At 38.7% G+C, this 25,368-nt stretch overlaps 1 protein-coding gene across 2 annotated transcripts; it reads right to left on the bottom strand.

Annotated features, from left to right (window-relative positions):
* Positions 1-1,376: 1,376 nt before the first annotated feature.
* prkg2 (protein kinase cGMP-dependent 2) lies at positions 1,377-23,597 on the bottom strand. Of its 2 annotated transcripts, none has more exons than XM_015014950.1 (19): positions 23,433-23,597; positions 21,392-21,920; positions 16,363-16,529; positions 15,949-16,062; positions 12,267-12,372; positions 11,823-11,886; positions 9,113-9,190; positions 7,124-7,218; positions 6,544-6,612; positions 6,265-6,363; positions 5,983-6,133; positions 5,341-5,477; positions 4,683-4,772; positions 4,393-4,534; positions 3,303-3,466; positions 3,106-3,228; positions 2,960-3,022; positions 2,192-2,258; positions 1,377-1,607 (listed from the first exon to the last, which is right to left on the bottom strand). In XM_015014950.1, the coding sequence occupies exons 2-19, from the start codon at positions 21,892-21,894 to the stop codon at positions 1,512-1,514; spliced, it is 2,328 nt and encodes a 775-aa protein (XP_014870436.1). In that variant the 5' UTR covers positions 21,895-21,920; positions 23,433-23,597; the 3' UTR covers positions 1,377-1,511. The 2 variants fall into 2 exon arrangements, with proteins under 2 accessions (XP_014870436.1, XP_014870437.1); XM_015014951.1 differs by having other exon boundaries at positions 21,392-21,902.
* Between the last annotated feature and the right edge of the window lie 1,771 nt (positions 23,598-25,368).

Genomic DNA, 25,368 nt, shown 5'->3' with positions numbered 1-25,368 from the left:
AATATTTCTTCAGCTCCGGCACATTGCCACGAGACGCTCACACTTTATAATTTCGGCGGAGGAGGCGTTTGTGTTTTTAAACGTGTCAAAGTCGTGTGGGTGGGGAGGCGGTGAGGATAATGCAGTTAAAACAAGGGACACTTGATGCTTCTTAACAGCAGTTTTCCAGCTCAGCTTGTCGTCTGAACAGTTCAGAGGAATTTCACAGGTTAGCTGCAGCTTAGCAGCGTTTGTCCACACATACAAAGCTGTGATAAAGTATTTATCCTTTTAGATTTCTCCTGTTTTTGCAACACTTACATGTTTCAGATCAGCAAACTAAATTTAATACCCGTCAAAGAAAACTAGAGTAAATACAGAAAGCAGTTTTCAGATGATGTTTCATTTATTAAGAGAAAATTAAACTATCCAAATCGGTCTAGTTAACTGTGAAGTACCTGATGAATCTCATTTTTAATGTTCCGTTTCATTCGCCAAACTCAAAGTAATGCCTGACCTGTAAAATAAATAAATAACTTAAAACTTATCTGACAATATGAAGCAACATCACCCCAACACCTAAAATAATTCAAGGACAATAAAAAAAAAAATTTAATCACTGAGGCTTGGGATTTCAGTGAACTAAGGTGAAAGAGAAAACATGATAAACCTTCCCATGAATGGCTGATCTACCAAAATGACTCCAAGAGATCATCAACAACTCAGGAGGTTCCGAAAGGAACCAAGAACAATATCTAAACCTCTGCAGGTCTCCCTTCCTTTGAGGTCAGAGTTTATGATTCAACAATAAAATTCAGAAAAAAATTGACTCAATGGTAAAATTTCATGGCCAGAACTTCTGTAGACCCAAAAGAACACAAAGTCCAATCTCACAACTACCAAAAAACCATTTTCACGATCTGTAAAACTTCAGAAAAAAAATCCCAATAACATTTGTCCAATTACCTAGCAACCCAAGCTGACTTCCAGGACATTTGGCCAGCTGGTTTTACTGCTGTATGTGCTGTATAATGGCTACTGGAAAAGACAAATGTTTTGTTGTTGACTTTCCAACCAGAAACCACTTACTGCATTCTTGTTGGTTGTGTAGGAGGCTTCACTTCTGCTTTTCAAACATGTATGGTTGTATAATTGCACATCTGTTTGTAGCCATTTTTCACATGCGAGTGTAAACATCGAGTTTGTGGGTGTGACCAGCAGCAGCTTATTGGACTTAAAGTAACAAGAGGTCCTAAAACGGCTCATTCTGAAAGGAGCTCAAAATAGATCGAATTGAGCAGATTAAATCTCATTAACTAAGAATGATTTTGTGCAAAAATGTTATGACCATAGACCTGTCCTGGCCTTCAAGGAAGCATAAAAGGGTCACCCATACAGATTTTTAAAGATGGGTATTATTTTAAATGCCATTACAATCTCATGTAATGGCATGAGATTGTAACATGTGACTATGTTTGATCCAGTTGGGTTTAGAAATCACCAAGAGCAGCAGAGTCACCACAGAGAAACACTCAAAAGTCCATGTCCCAACCAGACAGCTCATCAGGAGGGCTGTCCTCATCCGGAGGGTATTTATCGAAGTAACTGTAGTCAGTCGGTCCGCTGAGCTAAAGAGGAGGAACAGAAGAAAATGGTTTCGTTTTAAAGCATCTGGACTCCTGAAACAAATCAAGTAGGAAACACATGTATTTATACAGATTAATATATAGGAAAAGTGATTGGATTAATGGGATTAGGAATATCAAGAGGATAAAACAAGAAACTGAGAAGTTGAGGGAAGCTCAACAGAAGGAACGTCTGAACTGATAAAAGAGCTGAAAGAACAAAGAAACCATGGAAACCAGTAAAATGATTAAACAGACCAAAAAACACCAATACATGAATAATCCCAAAAATGCACAAACTCACATAAGAATCCCATCCAAAACAATTAAAATAAAATGTTCTTTGTGATATTCATCTTCATACACATCCTTTAAAATAATCAGTTATTTTTAAAATTGCCTGTAAACTCTGTGGGTCTTAAAAGACACTGGCCATAAACTCAATTTAAGTTGAGACTGAATTACACGGAATAAACCATATTAAAATTTTTGATTGTTTTTTTTTTTTTTGCAATAGTTAAACTGTTACTTTGAGGATCTCACCCCAGTGCTATAACATCCATGTTTGAATAGAAATTAGTACTTACTTCTCTTCTTAGTGGTGATGGTAACGTCCTCGCCTTTAGTCCCTCCCAGTTGAATCCATTAAACCACCTTAAAACAAGTTATTAAAAAACACCTGGAAGTTAGTTTCATTTTATTTAAGCAGGAACAAACCCAGATGTAAAACATATATTAAAAATTAGTGTTTGATCGCTAACTTTTTCTGTTACTCTGATGTGATTAAATAAAGGCAAATCCTATCAGAAGTACAAACTGACTTAATGTAACTTTAAATGGCATCTTCACACATTTCCTTGCATCTATTTTTTTTAAACAACCGCTAAGTGAGTAAGAAATTATTTTCATTAAGTTACGCACTGCAAAAACACAAAACCTTAGCAAATAAATTTGGTCTAGTTTATAGTTAGTATCTTAGTGAACTTAAAATGAAACAAAACTAACAAGTAACTTTTCAGCAAGACCTATGTGCAACATTGATTCAAAAGTACTGGTTCCACTGGCAGATTATTTCAATTCTAGCAAACATTTTCCCCAGGCCGTAAGTAAAATTAATCTGCCAGTGGAAGTAATACTTTTTAAAAATCAACATTGAGGAATTATTTATTTAAAACAAGCTCCTATATCTTGCTGTAAAGTTACTTGAAAGTTAGTTTTGTCTTATTTCATATGCACTAAGATGTTTGCACTACAAAATATTTAGCAAAATTTATGTTTTTGCAGTGCAGCATCTTTTGCACCAAACAGTAATTATTTAATCAGATTAGCATCAAACTGAGTCAGTTCCTTCTCACCTGTGCTTCTTGATATCAGTTATTCCATTTTTGAGGTTGCCCAGTCGCTCTGCAGGGTTCCTCCTGCAACGTAGTGAGAAGAATCACTGAGGCACAACCTTCAAGCTGAAAGTATCACTATGTTCACCAAAACTCATCCTGCCCACCTGCACAGCTTGCGGATGAGGTCCTCCGGTCTCCTGGTGATCTTTTTGGGGAAGTCCATCTTCTCTATTCCTTTCAAGATGAACGTATACGTCATCATCTGGTCGCTTCCTGAGAACGGAGGACTGCGGGGTTCCAGAGAAACGGATCAGTGGTCGTTTCTGTGGCCGTCAGCAAACACCTGAGCACATGCACTGACCTGCCAGTTAGCAGCTCAAACAGCAGGATGCCCAGGGCCCAGAAGTCCACGCTGAAGTTGTGGCCCTTGTTGAGGATGATCTCTGGGGCCACGTACTCAGGGGTGCCACAGAAGGTCCAGGTCTTCTGGCCAGATCGGATCTTTTTGGCAAAACCAAAGTCAACCTGGAAAGGTAACGATCATCAGTCAGTTTTTAAAAAACATGAAGATTTTATTCTGTTACTCTTCTGATAACAAGGCCTTTAATCCAGATGAGGAGATGACACATTTCCTTTGAAACTTTTTTCAGTCTCAGAGATGATGACAATTTAAATTTTTAATTTTAGGTGACAACGATTAAACATTTACCAATTTAAACCTAAAACCACTGAATTTTTTTCAGCCTTTGTGCTGCGACTTCATATGAAAGAGGCAAGTTAACTTTTTCATAACTTGCACAAACTCTTAACTTTACTATATTTTTTTTAAAAGTTAGAAATATTTATAAGACCGGTCAACAAAAAGTGACTCATAATATTAATTTCTAAGTCCTACCACAAATTCTCAACTGGATTCAAGGCCTGGACTTTGAGTAGGCCATTCAAACGCATAGAAATACTTTGATATATTATGTTGTAGCTCTGGCTCTATGTTTGGACTCTTTGTCGCAGGTTTTCATCAACGATTGACCAGTATTTAGCTCCGTTCATCTTTGTCTCAACTCTGGCATGATGCTGCCACCACCGAGGGTCAACACAGGGCATGATGTGCTCAAGGTGACGAGCATTGTCTTCCTGGAAAACAGGAAGTTGACTCATATGACCAGACCACCTTCTTCCACATGTTTACCTTCATCCCCTGCATCACTAGTAGCAAACAAAACTTATTTTCTATCCACAAAATGTTTTTTTCTTGCTACTCTTCCACAAAGGCAGATTTATTGGGTGTAGCGTTAACAGATTCTTCCTCCAGTCATCTTGGCTCTGATTAATGCTCTTCTTGCCTGGTTTGTGAGTTTGGGTGGATTATCATGTTTTGAGCAGGGTTTACTTTTTATTTTACATTTTGGGACAAAAATTAAGCTAACTGAAATAAAGTGAGAACTAATTACCAGCTTTATGTATCCCTCTGAATCCAGCATCAGGTTCTCAGGCTTCAGGTCTCTGTAGAGGACGCCCTTACGATGGAGATACTCAAAAGCCTCCGTCACACAACCCACACAGAATTTGGCAGTGGGCTCATCAAAACTTCCCCTAAAGACAAAACAGCCAAAGTTAGAGCTGCTCCGAAAATATGCAAACTATTTATGATGGCAGAACCTGTATTTAACTTCTTTAATGCAGGATTTCACTGCACCAAAATGATTTTGAAGAAACGTTATAAAATAAGTGGCTCTCTCACCTGTCTCTGAGGAGGCTCCAGATCTCTCCACCTAAACAGGCCTCCAGCAGCATGTAGACGTATTTGTTATCCCTGAAGGTGCGGTACAGTCTGGAGAAATAAAGATAAAATAATAACAAACACTGAATACCCCTCAGGGTTTTGCTTTTTGAGCTTTAATTAAATTAACTCAGTCACCTTTGTAAAATCATCAGTAACTGAATTAGCTAAATTTGCTATTATAGCAAACAACTGGTTTGATTTTAGCAAAAGACGCTATATTTAGGAACCAGAAGGTTGATAATTACATGCCTATATGTTTTCATTGCAAACAACTAAATAAAAATATTTCACTCACACAAATTTAGAAAAAGAAAACACAGGCTGCTTACATAAAATGATTATGAAATGGTGAGGAAAGGAAGGCTAAACAAAGCTGTAACATCTGTGTTTTTTACTGAATCATTATAATCTCCTGTTCCAATATTTTTCTCAGCAGACATCTCAATATTCTTTGCCATTCTACACCACACAAAATATGTAATCTGCTCAGAGCCTTAACTGTGATCTCATCTAAAACTAATCAACACTGGACTGTTTTCGCAGACTGATAAAGCATGGTTTCTGCACGGAGGATGAAAATTAGAAATGATTTTTGAGGCCCAGCAGGACGACTCACTTGACAACGAAAGCCGAGCGAGCTTCAGCGAGGATTCTCCTCTCTGAGTGGATGTGTTCTTCCTGCCTGTTGTCCACAACATGCTTCTTTTTGATCATCTTCAGAGCAAAGGTCATGTCTTCACCCTTCACCTTCACCTGCACATGATGGTTACAGAGACCAACGTCTAACAGCTCATTCATTTCTCCAAGCAGAAGGGTATGATTAATAAAAGTTAATAACTGATCGCTTCAGTAAACATAATCAGACTGTAAATTAAATGTTCCAGTATCCTGTAGTTTTTACATTCATTTTTTTAAAATGGCATCTGTTCTTTTTTCTAATAATATAAATATTTAGTAGTGCATTGTTATAATGTAGCAGTGCATATGTTGGCTAAGTGTTTTGCTCGATTAAGTTTAAGCTAATATAGATAAAATAAGACTTTTAATTTGTCTAATTTTACATTTTTTGACAGTTTTTACAAATCTAATTACAACAAATGTTAAAATTAAACAGTTTGGTTTTCTTCTTTTTCAAAGGCAAATCAGTATGAAGCAAAATGCGACTTTGGGGAGCTTTCCAAATAAACTCAACATTTAAAGGCAGGGTTAGGGTTAACCACATTAACTTGGCCCACAGTCAGATCAGTTCAGTGCTTACCAGTTCTACACGTCCAAACCCGCCAACCCCCAGAGTAGCAATGACTTCAAGGTGATCAAAGGGCCTGGATGAAGAGAAGACTGACACCATTTCCTTCAGCTGGACAAAATCAGGCGACAGCGGCTGGCTCTGGTGCCGAGACACAGATTTTCTGCATGATAAAGTCAGATAAAAAAGGGTTGCATTTAATCCATCTGGTCCAAATTATGAGAAATTATCACTCCTTTTATTTGTGCAGTTTTCCTTCCTGTTGTTGATCTAAGCTTCAGACATTGGACCTACTTTGCATGTCTCTTCTTGTCGTCCCGATCAAGTGTCGCCACGTAGCCTTCAAGGTGTTTCTGCAGCTCATTGAAGTTACCCACCGTGTGATCAAATGTCCTATCAAAGCAACAACTGCACTTTAAGAGCTACACTACCAGAATAACAGAAAGTATTTTAGTTTTTTTATTCACATTGTTTCATTTTCAGCTGCTATTTAGCATTTTTCTTAAATCTACAAACAAACTTCAGCCAAACAAATTTCTCTGCGTTCTTTTTACAACCTCTAGAACTACTCACTCTCTGTCGATTACAAGGCACTCCACCCCGTTCTCATCAGCGATGATATTGGCTGACCTGACGTCATCACTGAAAAACACAAAAAACGTAAGCATGCACACCAGAAACCACTTTAATACAAATGTAAGAACTCCTTTTCTGTTTAAACGTCATTCAGAAATATGCAGCTCAACAAGCTGTCTGACCTTAAAAACATTCTTTAGTAATAAAATAAAGCAAGATTTAAAATTCCATTCTCTGACAAACAAAGATCCCGTCAGGTGGTTTCGGTTTGATGTGAATTTTTTCTGGTTTTGGTCAAAACTCTGGGAGCAACATGTTCAATGAGCTGGACCACCTTGATATTTTATTTACACAAACTTTTACAGATACGATTATATTAATCCAAAATACTGAAAATAAAAGCATATGCCTGGAATTATTTTTATTCTTTTATCCATATTCATTAAAAACCTTTTTTGGTCAAATCCTGCAGTGAATAGTTTTTTTAACAGTCAAATTAATTATACTGACTTCTAATATCTGTAGGACACGGTAACAAAACAAAGTTCATTAAGTTCTTACTACGCAGCATGTTTACCTTATAAGTGCTTTTTCTCCAAAGTAGTCGCCCTTCTGCAGCGTGTTTATGGTCTGTGGCAGTCTGTAGGCCTCGGTGGTTTGGGTCACCTTCACCTGCAGGAGGCAGATTTAAGTCTCCTATTAAGCTTTTACAGGTGCTTTATATTTTCTCTGAATATTTTTACATGCATCGTAAAAACAAAACAAATTGTGTTAAAACTTGAAAAGTGACATTTTCAATAACAGTAATCTGACCATGATGGCCCATGCATGATTAGGCCTATCCAAACAAACATATTAATCTTAAGGGGATTCTCTCAGTAGAGGGTTTGTTCTTTGCTTGTTGCTTTTCTGATTGCAGTCTGAAGGGATTCGTCAGTAATAACACTTTGAATGTTGACAAACTTCCCCATAATTTGGTAGGCTTTAAAAACCCAGCGGCCCACCGTGGTTGAGGTCAAACATCCCACTCTTGGCATCGTTACCATTTAAGATGCGCCACAGTGACATCACGGCCTTAATGGCCATGAGTGTGTTTTAGCTAAGTGTCTCGTTTGACCTCTGTGACCCCTCACTTCCCTTGTTTTTCCTGGTGGCAGCCACTCTCGGAGTTTATTCCCTCCCTGGTCAGAGGGCACCACAGGAGGTGGGGGAGCCATTTCCTGTATTAGCCCCCCTTCGTCCCAAACAACAGACCTCTCACCCGGCTTGGTTGGGTCTGCCGTCTCATATGGACCTATTAAAACAAATTCCCTTGTGGCCAGCTCCAGCTTTTCCACGTCGTTATCGGGTTGCTGACTGATCGGACGGAGAAGAGGAGTGGGTCACAGACCCGAACCGCCCAACACTCTCACAAAGCTTAAGGACAAAACCAGGAGAGTTTCTGGTGGAATAAGATTTTATTCTCTTTAATAAACTTGTTACTGTGTCCTTTAATTATAAAATGCCATCAACAACACAACAACTTCAGTATATTAATTAAAAGTGACCCTCAAGCTTTTAAAATTATGAGTTTGGTGCACAACACTGCTTTTGTATTCATTAAGTCCCACTTGGTGCAGGTGTGAACAAAACAATCTAATCTGATCTGAAAAGCTCAGCGCCTGTAACTTCTGACATTTAGCACTCAGTCCGAGAAGTGAGATTCACTTTGACAGCCATACAGTAGCTAGTCGTAAGGGTTCGAGGACAAGATTATGTTTTCTTTCTGGTTCAAGTTTTATTTTAATACAGTCTGAAAACATCCCAGTAGTTGCTGACTGACTGATCTTTTATTGCAGACATGAAAAACATACTACAATGTAAAATATCCCACTAGATATATAAAATTTTTATTGCAAGTTATGTCTGATGTAGCAGCAGTGTATTTTTTTCCTTTAATCATATATTGATCATTTCAATGTTATCCAAATTTCATTTTTGTTTGCCTCTCTATGTTAATCAGCAGGTTAAATTCTGGAGGAAAAACACAGATGTGCTTTTTCAAACACTTCAAAAATAAAATCTAGTTTTTAGCCTGCAAACTTCTTAACAAATAGCAAATTATTCAACGCAGATTCTGAGTTCAAGTCACGTTTATTTGTGTAGCACATTTCAGCAACAAGGTTGTTCAAATAGTTTACATCATAAAAACAACCTACACTCATCAATTATGAAACAAACATAAAATTTTTCAAAATCCTCAAAAAAACTCAAATATGTTGATCAATGTTCCAGTAACTGCTAATCAAATCAAAGTCTGAACAGGTGAGTTTGAGCCTTGATGTAAAGAAACTCAGTGTTTCAGCTCTTTTGCAGTTTTCTGGAAGTTTTTTTCAGATTTGTGGATCTGCATTCAGGAACTATCCTGCAACCCTTAGCTGCATCTCTTCTCCAACTCAATTGTGTGTGTTTTAGTAGAGGAAGAAAACTTAGATTAGTCAAAACCAGATTCTGTTGGTCAGACTTTAATGAAAAATGGAAACCTGTTACAATATCACCTTGATGTCATTAGGTGTTAGTTATTCACCTTTCCCTGTGCGATGATGTAGAAGGTGCTGCCCTCCTCTCCCTGCCGGATGACGTATTCTCCTTTGTCGTAGTATTCCTGAGGGGAAAATGGGACGGGAGAGGACAGCAGTCAGAACCAAGGCTTTTTATTGATTTAACTACTGATTCTGTCATGATTCCTGGTAGACAGTCCCCTGTGGGTCAGTGATGCTGTACGAGTTCGAGCATCAGGCTGAACAACTGAAGCCATTACTGGATGCTGTTCAGATTTGGGGTTTGACAGCAAAGAGAAACAACATTTAAGTTCAACAAACTAGCTATGAATCAAAACATAGTCAGACATCACTTTAGGTGAGCTGAAATAATCTAAGTGGTACAATTAGGATAATATGGAAAGTTTAAAAGTGACTGAAAGTATGAAGTTCTTGCATAAGTTCATTGAGGTGGCAATTGGGACTTAAAGATTTTGTTGTACTATTGCAACAGCAATAAAAGTAACAAAAACTATTCTGTATTTTCCAGACTATGGAGCGCATTCTAATAAATAGTAATAAAGTAAAATGCCATTTTATATTCTGATAAGCTCAGACAAAGCTGCCTTTTGTAACGCACACCAGCTGGAACAGAAGTAAAGTAATTCTTCAGTCGTTTTAATGTCACTCACAAAACGAAGCGACACTTAAGATGTCTTCCTTTTCTGTTGTGTCAATCAGCTCTTTTTGCAGGGACTGGTGCCTTTATTTTTTAAAAACCAGTGACAGCCAGTGTAAAACGTTTAGAAGAGATGAAGATGTGCAAAGAAGGTCGCCAGGATGAAGTATAATCTGGGATCAAGCAGGTGTGACCACGGTCCGCCGCTGTATTCCTTTTGACTTTATGGGGACATTGTCGAAACCAAATCAGAGCAACTCTGTGTAAACATTCCCTGGTGTTTACTGTCAAAGCTCTTGACACAAGTGGCATTTTCCTTGGGCGTCCACGATTGTTTACCTCCCGTTTACGCTTCAGGAGAGCCTAGTTTAACGCCGGGCTGTGACAGCGGAGACAACATGCCAAGGTTTTGTTTATAGAGCCTGTCCGGATGATGCAGAAGCTGTTCAGTGGATGGACAGCATCTGAACTGTGTCCTGGGTTTGTTATAACAGACAGCAAAGTCAGAATTTTAAATGAGCTAATGTTTCCAGAAAGGGAAAAAAAGGACACTGTCCATAGGAAACTTAAAAGTGGCTCTTTTCCTAATATAGGTCCGACCGTTCTGTTTAATCCGAACATTTGGGTTCCACTTATTAGGTTTGCTTATGTCAGTGGTGAACATCGACACTCACGCTTCGCTTTCTGTGTCTATATTAGGTTTGCCTCCGGCTCGGTTATTCTAATCGGCTTTCCATCGATCAGCCGCAGCCTATGTTTCAACAGCATGTCTCTACGAGCGGCACCGTAATGGGAGTAAACCAGTTTGAAGACGACACCAGTCCTCCACAGCCCCCAAGTGGACTGGTTTCTCACTGCAGTCTGAGTAAAGACGTTCAGCGTGGGTAACTTTGCTTCAAAACAGATAAAACTTAAACGCTTTGCACTTGAGCCATTTGTAGAACTGAACAAATATTTCCAGCCATACACTGTGATAAGAGTAAAGTCTAAAAATGCAGCAATACGAGTGAAACGTCATAATCAAGTTTGTCTCCAATGGTGTAAAATGAATAATTATCGCCCATAAAGTTCAGACGGACGGACATTCTGTTGGTTTTTACAGATTCAGGTCTAGATATTCTGATCTTCTCTTAAATATTTTACGTTTTGCTCACATATTCTGGCCTCAGCCGACGCGTCATATTTACAGTAGTTCCTGTTTTTATTTCCAATCAGCTCAACACGCTTTTGAAACATGTCGACTTTTCAGATTCAGTTCCAGGAATTCAAACTACCTTCCAGAGTTCAAATGAGATTTCTCAACTGGTGATCTGTTCCTGTTCATACAAACAGATGCCTGTAAATCACACCAAACCCCATTCTACAAAAAAATAAAAAGTTTTTCACAAAACTGCAGTGATTCTCTGTGAACATCTGCTCCTTTCTCGGGTTACAGCTGGCCCCCCGACAGGCAGAAAGCTTCCATAACAAAATGTCTGAATAGAAGAATTTCACCCACACTTGAGAGTAGCAGCATAATCAACCAACGTAACAAATGTCCTTGACGTTTGCAGTGCAAAAAGATGCTGAGAAAGCAGTTTTCTGCCCCGATGCTGGCAGGTTCTGCTCACTTTTTTCCCTTTCTGCAGATGAAATGCAATGCTTCTGCAGGAAGAGCTGGAGTCACCCTCAGTCTCCTGCTTGTTTCACAGCTACACACAATTTCACACACTTGTGTCATCTCACACCAAAAGCCTGTCACTGGCACATCTTTAAGAAATCACTCGTCCCCCATTTGAGTAAACACTTTCTGGGGCCTTAGTCAAATAATTAGGGTAACAACATACAGCACCCGGTGATGACAGGAATAATATCGGCCCCGTTCATCAACAAGATAAATCTGGGGGTTCTTGCCGACTGCAGCTAGAATGAATTTGCTGACATGCAGTAATGGTATATGGCCAAATGGTAATGATATTTTGACAGCCGCTATCTGCAGCGCTCCTGGCTCCAAGGAGCTGCCAAAGACTTGTGCAATTCATGTAAAAGTCAAATTGTCCTTCAAATAGAAATGGAGATAGTTTGACAGAATAACTTACCACCTCCAGGCAGTCGACTATTTTGCTTAGCTTGTCGTCGGGTAGATTAGCCAAGAGTGAAACGCTGAACAAAAGAAAGAAAGAACAGGAGAAACAATAAGTTAAGGCCACTAACTAAACTTTTATACTTGGTGCCAAAACTGTAATTTAACAAGCAGTTAAACAACAAGTCAGATGTGCACATGCACACATCATGAGCAGGAACGTTGTTAACTTCAGGCTGGTCAGGGTTTGTTTTAATACAAACTGGAATGTATGACATTATAGGAAGAAAATCACTCCAAGGGCCACAAATGGTTCCCAAGCCGTACTTTGGACACCCTTGTTCTAAAACCTTCAGCCCCACGTTTTGAAGGATTCAGATGAAAGTATGCATTTATTTTCATCATTTATCTGTCCATTTTCCAGATCACATTAATTCCTTAGTTCAGCCTCGAGTCTGACCTTCGCAGGAAGTTGCGGTACTGTTCGTGCCGCGTCTCAGCCGTCCTCCTCATGATGTTCTGGAATGCCTCCCGATCCAAAGCCCACGTCCTCACTTTGTTCACCGCTATAAAAAGAAGCATAACTTGCCTCAGGAAGGAGGAAGTGGCTGTGACAGTTTGACATGAGTCAGTAGCAGAGATAATGTTCCTCTGCTGAGCCAAACTGTCAAAGTCTTTCCAGTTCACCTGGAAGATTGAGGTCGCCGCAGAGCTCCTTCCTGAAGGTCCACCAGTAGCTGGTTAAATATACAAACCTCAAACAGACCTAACACTGTGAGTGGTGTTTTACTCAACAAATGCCAGAGAGCAGAGCTGGGTAGTGATCCCAAAACCTGTACTAAAGGAAGAGTAGCACTACTTCAACATATTTTACTAAAGTAAAAGTAACTGTCCAAGAAATTACTCAAGTAAGAGTAAAAAAAGTACTAACTGATTAAATTAGCAGTCATTTAATATTTAAAAATATAAAGTTAAGTGGAAATTTAGGTATTTTAAGGACCAAACAGACAATAATTTATATAAGTAATAAAAACAGCATCAGGCAAAATAAATTTTTCCAAATCAGATTCTTTCAATAAAAAATTTTAAGAAAAACTGCAGGTGTGTCTCTGTGTCTGGTGAATTTCTGGTTAAAACATGTTTGTTTTTCACTCAGTGGGTAGAAAATTCAGACATTTTACTCAAGTAAGAGAAGAGATACTCCATAACAAATTTGCTCAAGTAAAAGTAATAAGTGGAGCATAGTAAAAGTACATTTAAAAAAAAAACATTACTCAGGTAAATGTAACTAGTTACTACCCGACTCAGCCAGGGAGGAAAAACGCAATCAGGTTGTAAAGCTGTAAGTATCATGTAAAGCTTGGGTCAACACAACCACGGAAAAGGCAGCTCACTTCATCATCCCCGGCTTCCCAGAGCTCTCAGAAGTCAGCAAAAGAGCTCAGAGGAAGTCGGATCACATTCAGGAACCCAAAGTGTTTTAAAGATTTATTTCAGGATATGATTTAAAACAAAGCAGCCGGCCTGAACTCGCATATCCTGCTCTGTGTTCACTTTAACACAGCTTCATGTCAAAGTTGTTTTTTCATGAAAAGCTGTGGAAAAAGTCATCATTTATACCAGCTGGAAGAAAATCTAATTTTGGTAAATTCCTGAAAATTTATTTACTAAGATGCTAAAATTGCTGTAACACTTCAGACATTAAAGGCTTTATCTCATATTTATGAACCTCTATTAGTATTTTTGTGTATTTTAGACCAAAGAATAGGATTTTTACACTAACTAAGCATTTAGTGCACTGGTTGTGAGGCAAAATGAACAAATCAGTGACAGGGAAGCTGAACTAAATGAGAACCTGCCTCATGTCTCCACCGGGGGGCAGCGTAACTGGAGGAAAAGAGCTGCGCTGTACCTGTGGCTTTCTGCTAAAAACAGTAAGCAATGAGGCAAACTACAGCCAAGAAACTGCAGGGATTTTTTCCAGAGATAGATCTGGAGCAATTAAGAGAAGGTTAAGGTTCAAATTATGAGGTTTATAAGATACAAAACCAGGAAAATTAAGCTGACTAAGCAGTGTGTTGGGATTTGTTGTTCGCTAACACAAAGCCATTAAGAGGCCTATAAAAAATTCACCCTGCAATAAACAGGTGGACTAGTTGAAAGCTTGACCTGGTTAATTCCTGTTAAAAGAGAGTCGCAGTAATCCAACCAGGAGATTATAGGAACATGGATTACTGATTGGAAAGAAGAGATTTAATCTCAGAGAGACGTCCAAGATGAAAAATTAAGTAATGAAAGAAATCACAACCCCTCCATAAAGCTACCATGTCAATGGCATAGATATTTTCATTTTCCATGTATGGTGAGGAGGAGCATTTTCATCATCTGGCAAAAAACAAAATGAAAAATGTTTTTGACACTTGTCTTTGCCCAAATTTTAGACATGCATTTCTTTTATTGATCACTGATTTATTGCAGTGATAAATACCTTTAAGGTTCATTGCAGATACCAGTTTATTTCATCAGGTGGCAGGCTCTTACCATATAGGGCAGGGGTCCCCAAACTACGGCCCGCGGGCCGGATCCGGCCCGCCACGTCATTTGGTCCGGCCCCCTGAACGATGCCGGATCTGGCCCGCCTCCTCATACCAGAAAGCATTCAGTTTTTTTTTTTTTTTTTTCATATATTGTATTTTCTGGTTTATATGTGGATTTTTCTTCAACCACCAGGGGCGCTCTTGAGCAGATGTGAAACTATCTTTCCCTCAATGGAATATATACTCGTCAGTCCCAGTCACCGTTTCACTCACGGTTTTTTACATTTGCATTCTGGGTAATGCAAATGGGTAATTCTGGGTAATTCTGAAATCAATGACTCTTGAAAATCGGACAGCAGAGAGACATGATGATCAACACAGTAACTCAAAGCTGCACATGTTGTATCCTGACCATGTGTTTTGGCCCCAGGTAAACATTAGCATTAGCGTTGCGCTCAGACACAGCAGTGAAGCTCGGCTGATTTCATTTATCTGAATTCAAACACAGAATTAAACCAGTGGCAGAAGAAAAGATGCTTTTCTGGAACCAAAACTGCAAATAAGCAACCCTGAGTATCAAGAAGACTTTAAACGGTTTAAGAAAAAAATCTAAGAACAGGTAACTAGACAGATTTATGCGGCAAGTAAATATCAAAAAGAGAGTAAAGGAAGATGAGAGCAGCTGAGGATACAAGAGGAGAATTAAGAAACATCAGAAAAGCAACAACAAACACAAAGATTCAGACAAATCAACAGAAACTATAGTCTTCAAAAGGATCCATATCTCTTTCTCACTTTGTCAGGTTCACCATCCAGCAGGACAGCGAAACCAGAAATACAGCCAGAGCCACTATCCAGTTGTTTATGTCAAAGCATATTCATCTTTTAGAATGGCCTAGTCAAAGTCCAGATCAATATCCAATTCAGATCTGTGGCAAGACTTGAAAACTACTGTTTGAAAACTATTTTCAAAGAAGGGTGAAGATTCCAGTCTCTAGATGTGTAAAGATGTGAAGATGCATCTCCAGTTACAGGGAACCGTGTTTCTACAAACTATTGGCTCATTTTAAATGGAAGAAAATGTTGAAACAATCACACAAAAATCTCAACAAAATAGGTCAAAGTTTAGGCTTGTAGTGTGGATATCTGAAAGGGTTTGGACAAAAGGAAATCTATTATTCTCCATCTTTTTGTGAAGCGCATGCTTACTTCTAGATTAGCATTTAAAGTCACAAATATTACTTTTTGTTTGTATTGTTATGATCAAATCTTTTTAATCCATGCCTATACGTTTGGAGATTACTTTCTATAAACTTCCCTGTCTGTGTCTCAAACTGGGCAGGTCTGCTTGTTCCACTCATCCTGGGACACAGACATCAGGCTCTGTGGACGCAGCCTGGGCTGACTGGGAGGAAGAAACGGGACGCTGAATCAGACGGGTGTTAAACTATGTTTGATCACGTCTGACACATTGTCACAAGCTCTACCCCCAGAGGGCTCAGTCTGTTTGACACTGATAGCTTCAGCCTAAAAACCTAAAGAAATCCATACAACTAAGAGGACAATCAGTGTTCACTGCAGGAAAAACGGGGAAAAAATCTTTACCTCGGACTGATGCTGTTCGTGTGCAGTTGTACAGGATGGCCAACTCCCCAAACGCGGTCCACACCGTTATCGATGTGAGCAGCTTGTTTTGCTGAAACACTTCCAGCTTCCCATCTGGAAAAATATTCAAAAATGTCCCTCAATCTTTGGTCTGAGCCCAAACAAATGAGCAAAACACAAAAAAACTTTAATTCATTCATATAAACTGAATGAATTAACTGGGAGATCTTAGATAAAAAATGATGAAAAGTATGTTAGTGCAGTTAGAACAAATTTACTTCTGGTTGTAGTTTGATCGTATATATCATGTACTTTGTATATATTATGTGCAATATCATCGTTTATCTCAATAACTTCTGGGACAATTTATCGTCCAGTCAGATCTGTAACCGTTGCAGACCCAGGTGAGCGTACCTGCCAGGACAAACAGATGGTTCCCCGGTTCTCCCTGCGTGATGACGTACTCGCCCTGCTGGTAGCTGCACTCGTACATGCACTCCACCATGTCCTTGATCTGCTGCAGCTCCAGACGCTTCAGGTACTGGTTCTTGTTCAGGGCGTCGGTCAGCAGCTTCTTTACGCTGTCAAACACACAAAGGGTTAAACGACTCAATCTGATCCTCGTTGCTTAGGAGATGCAACATCGTTTTCATCATTTGAAGCGTTGCTCTGATCACTTCTAGTAGAGTCCAAATTTCTTAAGTTTAAGACCTGACACATTGAAACAAAGGGGTATGATTAATGGGTGCTAAATATTGTTGAGAATACACAATGCTGTGTTTTCCTCCATCTCTTTTAGCTATTTGCAAATGGCTAAAAGAGGTGGAGGAAAACACAGCATTGTGTATTCTCAACAATGTGAAGATCATTATAAGAGAAGAAAATCAGAAAGCAATATTTGGTGACCATTTTATATAAATTGGCCTGGATAATTTTCTCCACCAACAAATAAAAGTATAATGGCATAGCTGCTTTTTGTTTTTACTCAAGTTGTCTGACATCAACATTTATTTGATCTGAAATATTTACATAGGACAAAAAAATAAAGTAATCTTTCAGGGGACTGTTTTTACAGATCAGTCATTTTGTGATCTTTGACCTAAATACAAGAATTGTACATAATTGATCCTCCAGTACAAGCATTTGATGCAGTTTATAATTTCTAGAGTGAGATTTTTACAGCTTTTCTTTATCTTGTTATAATAAAAAAAAAACTACTAAGATAAAGACTTTGGAGCTTCCATTCAGTAAAGTTGGCAAAATACAATGACTTTATTGAAGAAAGTGATTCTCCAATACATTTTAAAGAGATCAAAATATTTTTTGGGAAAAAATAAATAAATACAAAAAAAAGACCAAACCTGTGATACTGTTTTTTTACAGATGCCTTTTTAAGAAAATTTTGAATCTGTTGTTTTATTTAAAAGTATATTTTATTGCTTAACTAAAATTAAAAACATTGTCACATTTCTAAGTCATTGTTTTAGGCAAAACAAAATGAAAGACTGGTTTTATTATTTTAGGAAGGTGATGATATGTAGATAACTAGATAAATAAAAGAAAACAATCAATTGAAAAAGAAGTAGCAAAGCAAGAACATAGCCAAACGTTTGGATGCCACAACTCTAAAACAGCACTTTGGATAGAAGTGGGGAAAACATTAAATAAAAATCAGCCTCCTCCAGCTAATTTTTCTGTTTATCATCGTTTCCCTCTGTTATTCTTCCACCACAGCCCACACTGATACTACAATGAGCCACCAGCACTCCCACATCCTCATTACTCACTTTTATTTAATCTGAGTGATAACCATTTGCTGCCTCTAGGTTCTCTTCTGAATATGTTTAAAGTAAAGTGGTGAAAACATAAAAATCATCAGCTGTAAAAGTTTGCAGACGTTCATTTGAAAGGCGTCACTTTCTTTAGTTGTTGGTCTGTTTATTCACCTTTCTGTGTGTCAAAAATGTTATTTTTCCGAGCAGATTTTTCTGTTGTCCTTCGGTCTTACCTTGTCGAGTCATTATTCTGCAACATGTCACGATTACTCACAGAACTGGAGGATGTTTCAATGGGTGCTTCAGTTTGTGGTTATATAATCTACACAGGGATTATTAGCAACGTATGTTTTAAACATGAGGATTGCAGAAGGAGGGCGACGCTGCATGCATTGTTCAGTCACACAGCAATCACCCTGCAGAAGCAACAGAAAGACAAAAGGTAATTTGTCCTTTGATTTGGAAATGCAAAGTAGGCTTGTAGCAGCTGATACTACTCTGACGCTGTTTATGTAATAAATTATAGCACAATGAGGGTCTTTAACCTTTCAGCTGTTGTTGGTCATAAAAGCGTGATGTGCACAGTTCAACAGAAAAAAACAACGTGCTGAAAAAGCTTTCAGGATGTTTGTTTTAACAGAGCTATGAAGCAAGAGGAGCAGCAGAAAGAATGATGTGAGAAGAAAGGACAGGTGATGATGAAAAGGGTTTGTCCTTTAGCAGGTAACAAGTTTTATTAAATCTATGAGCAGAGAAATAAAAGCTAAAAGTGGAAAATCTGTGTGTAAAAAAGATTACAGAGCCACCTTTAGCGGCAAAAATACTCAGCCGTGATCATCTGTTCCACTTTATCAGCTTCGATATTGTGGATTCACTTTGGCCCACATTTGTTTCTGCACTACACAGCATCATAATTAGGTTACAGTTTGGACTTTGACTGGGTCGTTGCCAGCAGTCAGTCGATTCATTGCAGAGTTTGGGATCATTGTCCCGGCAACAACCTGGTTCTGGTCAAACTGCAGCTGTCGGGCAGATGGACTCATTTGACTGGAGAATAACTTTGTACATAAAGGAGATCCTGTTTGTGATTCCAAGGTTCCCAGTTCCTGTGGCTGCAAAACACTCCCAAATCATCACCCCTCCACCACCGTGCCTGATGGCTGGTATATGATATGCTGCTTGGTTTTCTCCAAACGTCACTACGTTGGTCTCTAGTCTTGCGTTACATTTCTATACAAATCTAATCTGTGTTACCATGTTCTTTTCATAACAGAAATAAACTTTTAAAAGGTCGGCTGGGTTGCGTTTATGCACATTAACATGTTTTATGATTATGCAATAAAGTCCCGTTCTACCAACAGAAAGACACGTTTCCCAGTGTTGCAGTAAAATATCTCAATAACACTTTATTTGAAGGGGTAAGACTGACATGACAAGGTCATAAACATGAAACAGTCTTCAATGTGTATGACTGTGGTCATAAAGTGTCATTCTGTATATAATCCCACTTTTAATGCAAACTTGACATTTTTAATGGACTCTTAATGCAAGTGTTAATAAAATGTTGCATTTAAGATGTCATTATCAAATAATGCAAAGCTGACACTTTCAATGCAACTTTTAGAGCAAGTTTACATTAAAAGTATCTATTAATCAAATGAAACTTCAATCGGAAGCATTTCTGAAGACTCCTTCATGTTCATCACAGGAGTTATGTCACATTATGACAGTGTCATGTCAGTCTTATGCACACCGCTTCAAATAACGTCTTACCAATATGTCAACTCTGATAAACTGAGTTGCACTGATGCTGACCAAACATGGACATCAGTTTCCTGCTCGGTTTCTTCTTGCAATAAAACCAAGGCTGATTTTCCCATATCAGTGTAAACCATGGATTTGCATGCCGGTTCAGCTGCTGAAGAAAAGAAAACAGTAGGCTACTTGGAATCAGTTCAGGATGCAGACTCACTGCTGCTGCTAATTAACTGGCTAAAATTAGTTTGCAATAGTCCCACAGTTCAAAATTAAGACTATAAATACGTTAAGGACTTATTTTCTTCCTGCATCATGTCAAACAGACTGAAGCAGAGTGAGTTTTTCACCGTAGCCTCCTGCCTCCCTTGAGCAGCATTCTGAGATCAGATTACTTCCTAAATCCGATAAACCTTTGTTGGGGCGGGACATACAGTAACCCACCAGAGCAGCGAGAATCGATAAAATTACAGTTCAGTTGTGAAGAAAGTCAGAGTCATGCTCCTGTCTCTGCAGGGACAAACTTGGATGTATGCATGTCCGGCGCTGTGAATTCATCTGTTGACCGTTTTATGTGCAAAACCGAGGATGCAGATGAGCTGATGAAAAGCATATCAGCTGTAAGGATTTGGTTTTTCTGTAAGCTTCTTGAGCCTCAATGTCAAGATTTCCATTATAAACAGAAATGAGGATTAAGACAGAACACTGCAAAAACACAAAATCCTACCAAGTATTTTTGGTATAACTTCAAGTCCAAATATTTTACTTTTCAGCAAGATATAGGAGTTTGATTTTAAGTCAACAATTCCTTAATATTGACAAAAACAGTACCAATTATAAGTGAAATAATCTGCCAGTGGAACTAGTACTTGTTCATCAATATGAAGGAATTATTCACTTGAAACAAGTTCCTGTTTCTTGCTGAAAAGTTTCTTGTGAGTTGGTTTTATCTCATTTAGGTCTGTCACAATAAACTTTGCTGCTCAATAAATTGTCCCAGTCGTTATTTTCAAGTGGCATGATGATGCAAGTTCACCTTCTCAAAGATCAATAAACTGCACTTAAAGGCATTTTAGGTATCCAAAATAAAGAACAGCAACAAAACACAATAAATAAAATGGAAATATAAATACAACCCAAACCATAAATAAAATGGTATAGGTTGAATTCACATGCAGTTTGTCCCTGCAGAGACAGGAGCGTGACTCTGTCTTTCTTTAGAACTGAACTGATTAATAAAAAATATTAATTATCAGAATGGAAATTATCAAAGTCATTTTAATTTATCATGCAATTAAATGCTTTGTGATAAACTCTGTCTTATTTCAAGTGAACTAAGATGTTTGCACTAGAAACTAAAACAAAAATACTGAACATAGTACAGGTACACTGTTCGGCTGTCCTCCAGACCCGGACTCTGACCTGAACTCTACTGGTTCTGGTTCTGCTCTGCATCCCCAGAACCAGAACCAAACAAGCAGCATTCAGTTTCTGTGCATCACAAATCTGTTAGAAACTTTAAAACTCGACTAAAAACCCAGCAGTTTTTGGAACATAATAAATGAAACATCAACATATTTGATGTATATTGATGGACATTACGTTGATCACTGTATCAGCGTAATGTCCGCTGCTTGTTTTCACAACTTGATTATTTGATGTTTTTATGTTTTCAGGATGTAAAGCACTTTGAACTGCATTGTTGCTGAGCCTGATTGATAAGATTTTGCGTTTTTGCAATTTTGGTCGGATTGAACCTAAACTGGTGACCAGCAGCTGGACATTGCTGACCTGAATAATGTTAATTTCTGCACAGTTTGTTTGCTGCCCACTTCCCTCCCACTCACTGCCAGCACAGACTGAGCCTCAGGGCTCATCTCTCTCTCTGTCGTCTCTGGAAACAGGAATCTCACCTTGCATCCTTCGGTACCCGCGCCTTCTCAAAGGAGAACTTGGGCAGACTGCTGGACGTGGGTTCTGCCGACACGCCGGCTTTAGCTCCTTTCCTTCTGTTCAGTGTCTCCTTGATGCGGACGCTCAGGTTGGGGCTGCTCTTTCCGCTGGCTCTGACAGAAGGTGGCCGCGATGTGAGGCCAGTCGGGGCGCCGCTCTTCAGAACGTCCTGCAGCTTATTGAGCTGGATGCATTTGTTCTGCAGTTCCTCACTGAGCTCGGACAGAACCCGGGTCTGCTTGGCCAGTTGCTCCTGAAGACCTTTGATCTGCTGCTCTTTGGCACATAGCTCCTCATCCTTCCGCCGTCCTTCTCGCTCCAGCTCCTCCACGCGGGCCCTCAGGGAGTCCAGGGATGAATTTTTGAAGGCGCCGCAGTGGTCTTTGTGAGCTTGGCCGTTAGAGGTAGAAACAGAGGCGTCGGGGGGTTTGTAACGCTTTGATTTCATCGAACCGTTCCCCATCTTAAGACCTGAAGGAGGTGACAAACCTGCAAAAATGATGAGGAAGGAAAAAATCCTTATATCAGAATATGTTTTGGTTTCATGACAGAATCATTTCTGTTGGTATTTTTAAATAGAGAAGACATTGCACTCCAGAGAAAAGAACAAACATTTTAGTAAACAAACACAATAATAAAGATCAAGGAACACACGGAAGGAAAATGGAGATTTTCCTGCAGTGAATATGGTTTCTTTATTTCACACACTGCAAAAACACAAAATCTTACCAAGTAATTTTGGTCCATTTTCTAGTTCAAATATTATAGAACACTTGAAATAAGATGGAACTAATTACAAGTAACTTTTCATCAAGAAATAGGAGCTTGTTTTCAGTCAATCATTCATTGATATTGATAAACAAGTACTTCTTCCATTGACAGATTATTTCATTTAAAACAAGACATTTTCCCCTGTTATAAGTTTTATTATTGCCAATAGAATGAGCACTTTCATTCTATATGAAGGAATTATTGACTGAAAACAAGCTCCTGTTTCTTGCTGAAAAGTTACTTGTAAGTTGGAAAGATAAATTCAGAGCAATGCCGAAAGAAAACCTGATGAATGCATAGGACTTGAAACTAAAGGTAGAGGTTCAACATCCAGGAGGAAAACTACAGGGGAATGGTTTAGATCAAAGCATATTCATATGTTTAAGTGGTCCAGTCAAAGTAAAAAAGTAAATCTAGTTAAAAATTTACATTTAGACTTAAAAACAGATGTTCACTGACTGAGTTGAGCTGTTTTGCAAAGAATGAGCGAAGGTTTCAGTCTCTAGATGTGCAAAGCTGGAAGAGACATAACTCATATTTTAATAACCCTGTAAATAATATCGCATAATTTGAAATATAAACGATGAAGCTGTGGGGAAACGGAGGGCCCGGACAGAAAATAGTCAATGAAAGCCTCTTGTCCATTTATTATTCAGAAGGCAGGAAGTATTGCATTACATGGAGAGTCACTCTCAGTCTGCTCAGACAGCGTCAGGGATACAGGAGGATGGTCAGCATGAAACTACTGGAGAAAACAGCTGTAACGCCTGACTTTGGTGTCTGACATACGACTGAAGCTGACAAACATTTCAGAGAACAATAATGTTGCTGTCTTGGCCTGCCGCCCACTCATACATGCAGCTGATTTTATTCATGACATTCCTGCTGAAATGCGGGGTCAGATGATCACACTGTAGTCAAAACTTTAAAAATACAAACAGCAATTTCAAAACCTAATAATAATTATCCTATCTTTTTTGTTCTTTTGAATATTTCAATAACGCATCTGTTGACAAAATGATTCACAGAAAATATAAATAAATGACGAGAGTTGGTTTAATTTCTCGCTGTTTTAAGGTGGAGCGAATCAAACCGCTCGCTAATTGGTGCCGGTTAACCAATTAAAACATCAAAAGGGAGAGCGTGCACCTGCAACTTCCGACAGGTCGCCATGCCTCTGCTGAGCCGGGAGGGGGACGCGTTGAGGTCGGGGAGAATCTCGGTTCTTACCTGGTTCTCTGCGGGAGCCTTCGGACGAGCCCAGCTGCGAGTTTACCAACAGAACCGAGCTGTTTACACTGATTCATCGGGGCAAACGGTCTACCTTTAACTACAGCTCAGCTGCTGTCCCGCCTCTGCTGCTGCGCGCGCTCTCTCCTCAGCAGCTGAGTGGTGCGTTGTCAGGCGCGCGGACACCGTGGCTGACGTCAGCGTCGATTTTACTTGAGAAATTATGTGAATAAATCCATTTTTATTCACAACATGCAAATGTTTTCCATGAATGTCAGAAATATATATTTATGTAATTTTTATGGCTTAAGTTTGAATTAATTTTTATTTTTAAAAAGTACAACACTGGGGAAAATATTTTAAACAGACATTAAAATCTTTAAGAGGCAATTTTATAGCTTAATTTCATAACAGTTAGGTTGAAATAAATTAACTGAAATCAAACATCAATGCAAAATATTTAAAATATGATTCAGCAAAGAACACTTCTACCATGAAAAAGCATATTGTAATCCATCCACCCATTCATTCATCATCCAACCATCTGTCAATTAATTCATCCATTCATTCATCCATCCAACATCCATGTATCATTCTTTAATTAATTCATCCATCCTTTAATCCATCTATCTATGGATAGATCTATCTATGGATAGATGGATTAAAGGATGGATAAATGGATGGATGGAAAAATGGATTATTCATTTATCCATCCATCCATCATTCATCCATTCATATATCCATACACCTGTCCACTCATCCAGACTTCAGATGGATTCAGCAGTTTGTTCAGAACAACTGGACCAAACTATCTGTTGCTTAATGCAGATGTCCAAACTTTTTTTTTTACAGTAATTACATTGCAAAACTAATTTCATCCATTTTTATTTTATTCAGTTTGAATCACTGATCAAAAACAAAGTTGGTTTGTCATCAGATATCATATAAAAACTATGGGATGCCATAAAGTGCCAAGGTTTATTTGGAAATAGTTGCATCTTTTTGATTTATTATGGAGGAATTTCAACAACAGGTTAAAATGCTCCACAATCAGAAGGTTGGCTGATACCTTTCTGTGGGTTTTTTGTCATTTGCACTGTTAGAATAATCGATTTCATAAGAGCATGACATTAAATAAACAGATAAGAGAGGGACAATGGGATAGCTCAAACACTCAGCATGATAATGCATTGACCCCAGCTGCATTACCCTCTTTGGATATTATGCATTTTGATTTTCACAGATGTAAATGCCTGGATGCTGCGGTCCTTCACACCCACCAGCGATTCATTGGTTTTCCCAGCCTGTGATGAGTTGTGTAGCCTGCAGCTGATTCCATTGACAGAAAAAGAACAATGGTGGCAGGTGGCCAGCACTGATTCATCTGCACCTCTGAGGTCACAAGGGAACAATAATCTAGGTCACTGGTGTCCAGCCTAAACCTGAGAGGAGATCTGAGGATGTGCTTTCAGTCAACAAGCAAAAAAAGAGGGAAGAAGACAAACAGAAACACCAAATCTGTTTTCCTGACTTTATAGTATTCACTGCCTACCAATGATTGGGTTAGTGACTCAGCTGTTGCATCACCAGCGTTCCCACATCTTATTTGAGCATCTGTATGGAAGCTTGGAGCAGTTGTACTTTCTAGTGTCAGATCTGGTGTGATCTCATTTTTTTAATTTGTGTTACATCCAGAATTTGTGTTGATGTGTTGATCCAAAACAGACATTCCTCAACGTTCCCAACTTCAACAGGCCAACTTCTGATGAAATACAAAAGGAGACGCAATAATTGGGCTTTTATTGGTTGACACTCATCAGATTTCTTTTCTTTTTGCTTTTTTGATCATTTCAGACAAAGGCAACCTGCCTAAATACATTGTGAACTGTTGAATTGATGAGTTCATGAATCATTTGAAGAAATCTGATCAAAACGG

The sequence above is a fragment of the Poecilia latipinna genome, unplaced genomic scaffold, assembly GCF_001443285.1.
Source record: "Poecilia latipinna isolate Pla-1442-1.1 unplaced genomic scaffold, P_latipinna-1.0 Scaffold1866, whole genome shotgun sequence".
In the NCBI taxonomy this organism is placed as follows: Eukaryota; Metazoa; Chordata; class Actinopteri; order Cyprinodontiformes; family Poeciliidae; genus Poecilia; species Poecilia latipinna.
The sequence above is the reverse complement of the archived record's forward strand: the minus strand, read 5'-3'. Positions and strand labels throughout refer to the sequence as shown.

Coding starts and splice junctions, on each gene's coding strand:
- prkg2 (XM_015014950.1), bottom strand. CDS start 21,894: ATGGGGAACGGTTCGATGAAATCAAAGCGTTACAAACCCCCCGACGCC. Junction 4,535..4,682: donor TGGAGCCTCCTCAGAGACAG/GTGAGAGAGCCA, acceptor TTTTGTCTTTAG/GGGAAGTTTTGATGAGCCCA. Junction 1,608..2,191: donor CATCACCACTAAGAAGAGAA/GTAAGTACTAAT, acceptor CCTCCTCTTTAG/CTCAGCGGACCGACTGACTA.